The sequence below is a fragment of the Cupressus sempervirens genome, chromosome 7 (assembly GCF_028749045.1).
Source record: "Cupressus sempervirens isolate cs-2001-9-10 chromosome 7, ASM2874904v1, whole genome shotgun sequence".
NCBI classification, from domain to species: Eukaryota; Viridiplantae; Streptophyta; class Pinopsida; order Cupressales; family Cupressaceae; genus Cupressus; species Cupressus sempervirens.
The window spans coordinates 336,677,757-336,685,101 of NC_143124.1; the positions used below are offsets into that span (position 1 = coordinate 336,677,757).

The window sequence follows — 7,345 nt, forward strand, 5'->3', positions numbered from 1 at the left end:
CGTGAAATTGTCTCTCATGAGAATGAATGAAACACTTAACACTCATTGGATCTAGGTAATGCTCGTAAAGGTGAAGTGTGCTCAAGATGACATGGTACATGGATGGGAAACCTCATAGAAAGTCCAAATGCTTCACCTCTATGAGAATCATCTAGATCCAATGTGTGATAAGTGTTCCATTCATTCTTATGAGAGATGGGTTTATATAAACTATTACTCATGAACAAGTGTCAATCAGTTCGACTTGAAAACTACATAGTTGAATCCTAATAGAAATATTAAAATTTGAATTCTTGTGGAAAATAATTCATACTTATCAATTTATGAGGTTAAGGGGCTTTTTGATGAATTATTTAATTCATCATTCTCCTTAATGATGCACCTAGTTTGACACTTTCATGTCTTATTTGACATATCGCTAATTCTTGTTTATTTACCCTTTTATCCTCTAAGCTGAATATTATATTTCTATTTTTAGATAATTTTTAGATTTCTTGTTAACCATGAAAATCTTCATATACCTATTCATTTATCATAATTCTGTTATGAATTCCAAACCATATTCTTTTTATGCACTATATTTTATTTATTCTCATTCTAGTGTCCCAAGAAGTTAGTTATTATTGTTATCATTATAACCAAGATATGTTCTATTGTTGTTGTTGTTGTTGTTTTTGTTGTTATTACTATGACTACTTCTACTATTATTATTATGACCCACTACTAGATAGGAATACAATTTTTGTGAAAGATGTTACATCCTTTTTTCTTGGTATTATCGATTTCTTGATGTTACATCAATTAATTCATTAATGAATTAAATTTATTGATAATTTGAAAATTAAAATCAAACAATAGCATTCAAATTAAAAATTTAGTAGTCTTTATCATATACTAGTTGTAAGTTAAAACTTAATACAAATTATATTCAAAAGAATAATTTATGGGTTATTACATAAAATAGTTTAGCAATATTTTTAAAAAAAGGATACTTAAAATATAATGAAAGAATAATGAATGGAACATAATAAAATGGTGAGTGCATACATATCAAATATATAAATTCAATAATGAAGCATAATCTCAAATAGAAATATTATAATTTTATTTATTTTTAATGTTGATTTGACTATTGCAAATATTAGCACTTGATTTTCTATCATAGAATATATTTTTGTTATCTAAATAGAAAAATCTTTTATCATTACTAGGATATTATTCTTCTATGAAACCTTTTTATGCACTTTCAAGTTTGGACACTAATAATCTTGACTCATTTTGTACCTATGGTGCCAATCTAACATGTTGTTTACTTGTATAGTGCACTTATATAGAGCTTGAATTCTTAATGAATGAATCACTGCTATCTTTCTCATACACATTTGGATGTTTCTATGTGAAGAATTTTATTAAGTTAGATCCCCTTGATCTAAGACAATATTTTACAATCAATGATTGCTAGTATATATCTGGAGCAACCATATAAGGCTAGAGTGTTTTCATTGTCAATGTCATGTTGATGCTCTATTAATATTGCTACCATGTGAAAAATATTTAATGATTCAATTACCAAGAATTATATAATCATTATAAATTATGACTTTTTCTTTTTTACACAACACTTTAACATGCAATCTATACACTATGACAAGTTGGTGTCCATGCAATTTATCAATACAAGGAACAAAGGCCATGAAGTTTCTCATGGGATCGTGACATCAATGGAAAAGTCACTAAAAAAGTTGGCAATGTTTCCTTGGTTGGCTGGAAATGGTGAAAGCAGACAAGGGTTTTAGATGAAGCCAACATCAACTAGTTCCTCTATCCCAGTGACAGCCTAAGCTTTGAAAATGGTGGATTTGTGGGAATGTCCCTACCATTTCCCTAGAAAGAGGTATTTTATGACAATATGGGTTACATAAATTTATAAGGTAGGCTCCATTTTTTTTTTCTACTACAACTCCCCCATTTTGAACCATTTTAGGAATCATGATCTAATTTCGTTCCCATATCTTATTGCACACTCTATGGAGGATAATATCTTCAAGGTTAGGAAAAGGATGAAAGAAGGTAAACCTTATAATATCATTCATCGGGCCCTTATGTTCAAACTATTAAATTTTAATAAATGACTTTTCCCTTATTCTCCCTAATCTTGCTATTTCCACCTTAACAACTCAAGTTTTTTTATGTGTTTATGTCTACTATGGATGCTAAAATCCCTCAGACCTCTTTGAACCATATTCCTAAAAAAATAAAAATGGAGAAGGATGTTTAGATTATAGATTATGATATGGAAATGAAAGGGGAAAGACAAACGTCCTTTAGGAATAAGAAAAAACTAATAAACAGAATCAAAATCTGAACCATGAGTGTCTTGTTAGTTGAAAATCCAGTCATAGTGGTAAAAGAAAACCCCCATAAAAAGGGAGTAAAAAGAAGGATTTTAGGTAAAAATACATTAAGGATGATGAAGATGAAATGAATAGTAAAGGGAAAGAGGGGGAGATTAGCCCTACCATTACTCGCTTAAGCCCTTTTCCATCCCATGTTTTAGACGCCTTAAAAAATTGAACTCTTGAGAATTCCAAGTAGGTGCGTGAAAAGGGAAAGACTTCACTTCCCTTGCTTGTCAACATCACAAGGACAACAAAAGCTAGGTTAAGGATGCCCAAGTGACCCCTAGAGTTGAAAACCAAAAACAAGAAGAGGATTATCCTGATCAGAAAAGCCTTCAAAAACTGGAAGAGAGGGAAGAGATTGTTGAAAAGATATTTGATGATGTGGTTACATTTTCAAATAGAGTTATGCACTTGGTGGTTTCAACTATTCACCTGCTTCATGCTGAAAAAGGTCTTACTTCTACAATTGGGGTGGATACTATTGTTTCTATATATAGGTTCCTAGTTGATGATTGGTTGTAGTTGCTATTGGACAAGATGAGGGAAAGGAGAAGAACCAAGAGATCTAGCTCTTATTCTATATTTACTAGTTTTGTATATATTATGTTTACAACCATTCATAGTTTACTACTTATTGATAGATATTGGGATACTATGATGTATGGGTTTTTGAAATTAAGAAAGGTGCTAGGTTAGTATGTGTTGTATTTGACTGTTGGGATTTTTACAATGTTTTAATTCCTAGGTGAGCTTCAATTTTTTAATGCTTTTAAATTTCAAAAACATGCAATCTATATATTTTTCATAATTTAACTAATACTCAATGACTTAGAAAATTAGTTACCTTAAATCCATTTAAATTTATAATATCATTGCACCTACAAATTATACTAAAATAATGAAATTGCTAAAATTCAAATTCCTATTATTTTATCAACATTTACACATAAATAGATTATTCTACTCAATAATACTTAGATTAAAGATAAACCAATACAAACAAGCGCCACGTAGTGGACTGTACTTGCCTTTAAAGAAAATTGTAATAGAAATAAAAAAATTTAAACTATTGAAGAGTTATTGTACACAAGCTATAAAATTTAATGTATTCTATTTAAAAGTAAAGTTACGAAAATAATTTGAAATGTCTTTTATTTCATTTCATTATTTTCAATTCATTTTAAAGAAAGATGAGAAAAAACATTTTAAAAGGGTAAAATAAAAATAAAACTAATATGTAATTTTCTTATGAAATTTAGAAAAATTAATAAAATACATGATAAAATAGTTAGAAAATCAAAATAGTTAATCAAAGTAATATAGCATTCTTATTTGATTTTTTGTTTCTTTAAATATCTTAATTTATATTTATTTATTAATTTATATAATAACTAAATTACTATGAGTATTTTCTTTCTTAGAAAATATTTTAAAAATTTATCAATATTTAACCTACTAATATAATTTTTTCAAAGTAATGTAGTATTTTTTAAAAGTGAAACAACATAAATTACATTTAAAAATACAACATAAATAAAAAAATTAATAACAGAAATAACCAAAAAATAAAACAAAAAATTACCTTATTCATATATTTTAATCAAACCAATCTTAATGTGTTATGTCTATTTATTTATATTTTTCATTTAATAAAGAATAACATGTAATATATAAAGAGGGTTTTTTTTTTTTTTAAAAGCCAAAATTTGGAGGAGAAAAATTCAATATGAGCCGGAAGTACAATAAGACATAAAAAATGATCCTTAGACTTTATAACATCTTAAACTACCAATGCTTTCCTAACATTCCAATAACCACACTAAGAAATTACTTAAACGGTGAACAAGAATCAATTTTTAAATGTGATTACCTATCAAAAAAATTAAATGTGATTATTACGGCAGGTACAAGGGGAGAAAGCTCAAATTAGTGATACACCGAACGGTGTAGTATACTCCGATGTCTCTGGAGTAAATCTATACCATGTATTCCTCAGTTTTTGAGTTCCTTTATAGCGATCACCTTCTGAGGAGAGTGATAATATAAAACCCAACTAGATTCTATTCTCAGAGGGGGAAAAAAAAAAGTATGTTAACAACTTCTGACACAGTTACAGAGTTATTGTTTATTTCTTTTTAAAATCAGTATACTGGGTATTATTTTATAATATAAACAATGTCTGGTTACGTAGTTTACCTATGAACGCGACATATCTGATGTGTTTCCCTTGATACATGTTGCCAACATTTCGTTTCAGGTGTAGACTAGTAGTTAACGACTCCCAATCCAGCACATCATTCGCGCAAGTAGCTAATAATTGAGGTGATTCACGACAGGTGGCTTCATCTTGGCTTTCAAACCCCACAGGAGGGGGAGCTCTTGAGGTTCAAATAAGCCCCTGGTTTGTGGTTTGGAGCACACAGAAATTCTTAGTTGGTTTTCGGTTTACATAGGGAACATGTGTGGGCGAACTGCAAAATCAACTATTGCGTCCGGCAAAACAACGGCTGGAGACTTGTTAATAAGCTTTGACAAATTTTCAGAGTACCATCTCGGTAAAGCCCTTGCTAGGTCAAATGAAGCAGCAGATCTTCATTGGCAGAAAAAAGAGGAAAGCGTGGCAATAAATGTACAAGAGAAGAAAAGGAAGGCACACCACAAATACGTAGGGCTGAGGAAGCGACCGTCTGGCAAATGGGCTGCAGAGATCAGGGACCCAATCAAGGGAATTAGGGTTTGGCTTGGAACTTACAACTCTGCAGATGAGGCCGCGATCGCCTATGATCGTGAAGCTAAAAAAATTAGAGGGAAAAGGGCCAAGCTCAACTTTCCTGAACAAGTCAATGTCATAGATGACTCTATGAACAAGGTGAATATTTCTCTTCAATCTCTGTCAAGTAATAGCGAATCTTTTAGTTATTACCCTAAAAATAACGAGGATGAATATGGGGTGAGCAAATCTTCCAGTTATTACCCTCACAATAACAAGGATTCCTATTGGGTATTTTCTATTCCAAATCAGCAGAGGGAAAGAGAGTGTCTAAACCCTAAGGTGCCCGAAGCAGCAGTTCATGAGTATATGGAACAATTGGAGAAAGCAATGAAATTGGATCCTGAGGACGCCAATCCGCATTGTTTATCAGTGGGTTTTAGTATCAATAATGGCGTCTTACAATCTCATGAATCACTACTCATAAGCCCATGTCTGACTGAGAGTAAGAAATTACAATCTCATGAATCTCTCTCTTTGGATAGCAGTTTTGAAGACATAGATGAACAAAGTACTCGAATGGAATGTCTCAAATCATTTGAAATCATTGATGGGGTTTTCCAATGGGAGAAGGGTTTGTACGAGTCCCCTTGTTTGTCGGGAGGGCCGGATGAGCTTCTTGAGGACGGCTGCACAGGGGAGCTGCCTTTTCTGAAGACGGAGAATCTTCCTGATCAGACATGGATCGAAAGTGAGGAAAGCCAACTGACAGAAATTTACGGAAACCAGGTTTTTCATATTCTTATCTTAGCTCTCTCTTGATCTCCAAAAATAAGGTGATTCTAGGTTTTTCATTTTTCATTATAAAGCTGAGCATGCAGTATAAAGTCATGTTGCGGAGGATGCAATTTTAAAATGGTTTGTTCCAATGTCCGTTGTAGTGTGAGCTATTTAGTATAAACTCACAATAAGCGTATAGGAATTACTAATCTCTCTTGCACCTCATGTCTAATAGTAGACTAGTTTCGATCACAGCTCATAATGTTTGCTTCAAATTTAAGTGACAAAAATAGTAAATTAAGATCTAGGAACGACTTGTACTGAAATGATGAAGGCATATTAATAAATGAGATTTGAAATATTGTGAGACAAAATAAGGCATAGCAATTGGATTGTACATTTTGAAATTGTAAGTGCTAATTGAAAACATTTTACACAATGGGGGAAATGACAAGTTACAATCTGGAGGGTTAGGATTTGGAAGACAAGTGAAACAGGAATTATATTCTTGGGAATGCAGAGAATCTTCCCTCTTGATTATAGGATTTTAAATATGATGGAAGAGTTTTGATACCATTTTCTCATACACTGTTTTTATTTTGTTATTTCTTATGCTGTTTTTCAGGAGCTGTCAAATCTGTGAATATGTGAAGGAGTTTCAAGAATGAGATGTTTGAAGATTTTTAGGTGAACTGAGGATGTTAGCTAAAGGTTCACATTTAGTAGTTCTATTAACGTAATGTCTTACTGTTTCGATAGTAATTTGTTGGGTTTGTAGAAAGATTATTTTTTCAGATTGTGAAGTGTTTGGGAATAGTACAATGACTGTTTATTAACTGTTACTCTATATTTTAAATAATTACATGACCATCTCTAACTATCATTATTCTATGCTTAAATTTATTTCTTTGCAATCTCAAAATATTATTCTAAATAAGGGATAAGATTCTCCTTAAACTATGTAGCTGCAGGGAATGTTTAGTTAGCTTTAAATCAATTATTTGAGGAGTTGTAATAGAATTTATTTCTTATTTATGTTTATTGGCAGAAATTTATGCTACAAGTCTCTTAGTTTGTTTTAAATCTCAATTTATTTTTATTTGATTGACATTCTATGAGTGAATATTGGAGCGATTCTCTGAAAATCTTTGATATATCTTTAACTATTAAATTAAATATAATTTTAACAAAATGAGAAGGATTATTACACTTAGTAAAGTGAAGTATTATAATTTTACCAAGAAGAGTATTATAATTTTACCAAGAAGTGCATCTTCAGTAAAATAAAATGTAGAAATAAGTTCCTAATCAAGACTATGATTTGTAAAAATGGAAATATTTAACTATTAATCGTATTTTCAATGATAGCATGCTGGTTAAAATTTAGGATATTATAATGATAAAAAAAAGTTTGAATTGAAATCATCTCAATGCATCCTCTAAAGTGTTTGCC

At 30.8% G+C, this 7,345-nt stretch overlaps 1 protein-coding gene across 2 annotated transcripts; it reads left to right on the forward strand.

Moving 5' to 3' along the window:
• Nucleotides 1–4,715: 4,715 nt before the first annotated feature.
• On the forward strand, nt 4,716–6,778 carry LOC149546804 (uncharacterized). 2 transcript variants are annotated; one of them, XM_089791373.1, is made up of 3 exons: nt 4,716–5,271; nt 5,428–5,901; nt 6,518–6,778. In XM_089791373.1, exons 1-3 carry the CDS (start codon nt 4,861–4,863, stop codon nt 6,533–6,535), a joined length of 903 nt encoding a protein of 300 aa, XP_089647499.1. In that variant the 5' UTR covers nt 4,716–4,860; the 3' UTR covers nt 6,536–6,778. The 2 variants fall into 2 exon arrangements, with proteins under 2 accessions (XP_089647499.1, XP_089647498.1); XM_089791372.1 differs by having other exon boundaries at nt 4,716–5,901.
• The last annotated feature ends 567 nt before the right edge of the window (nt 6,779–7,345 follow it).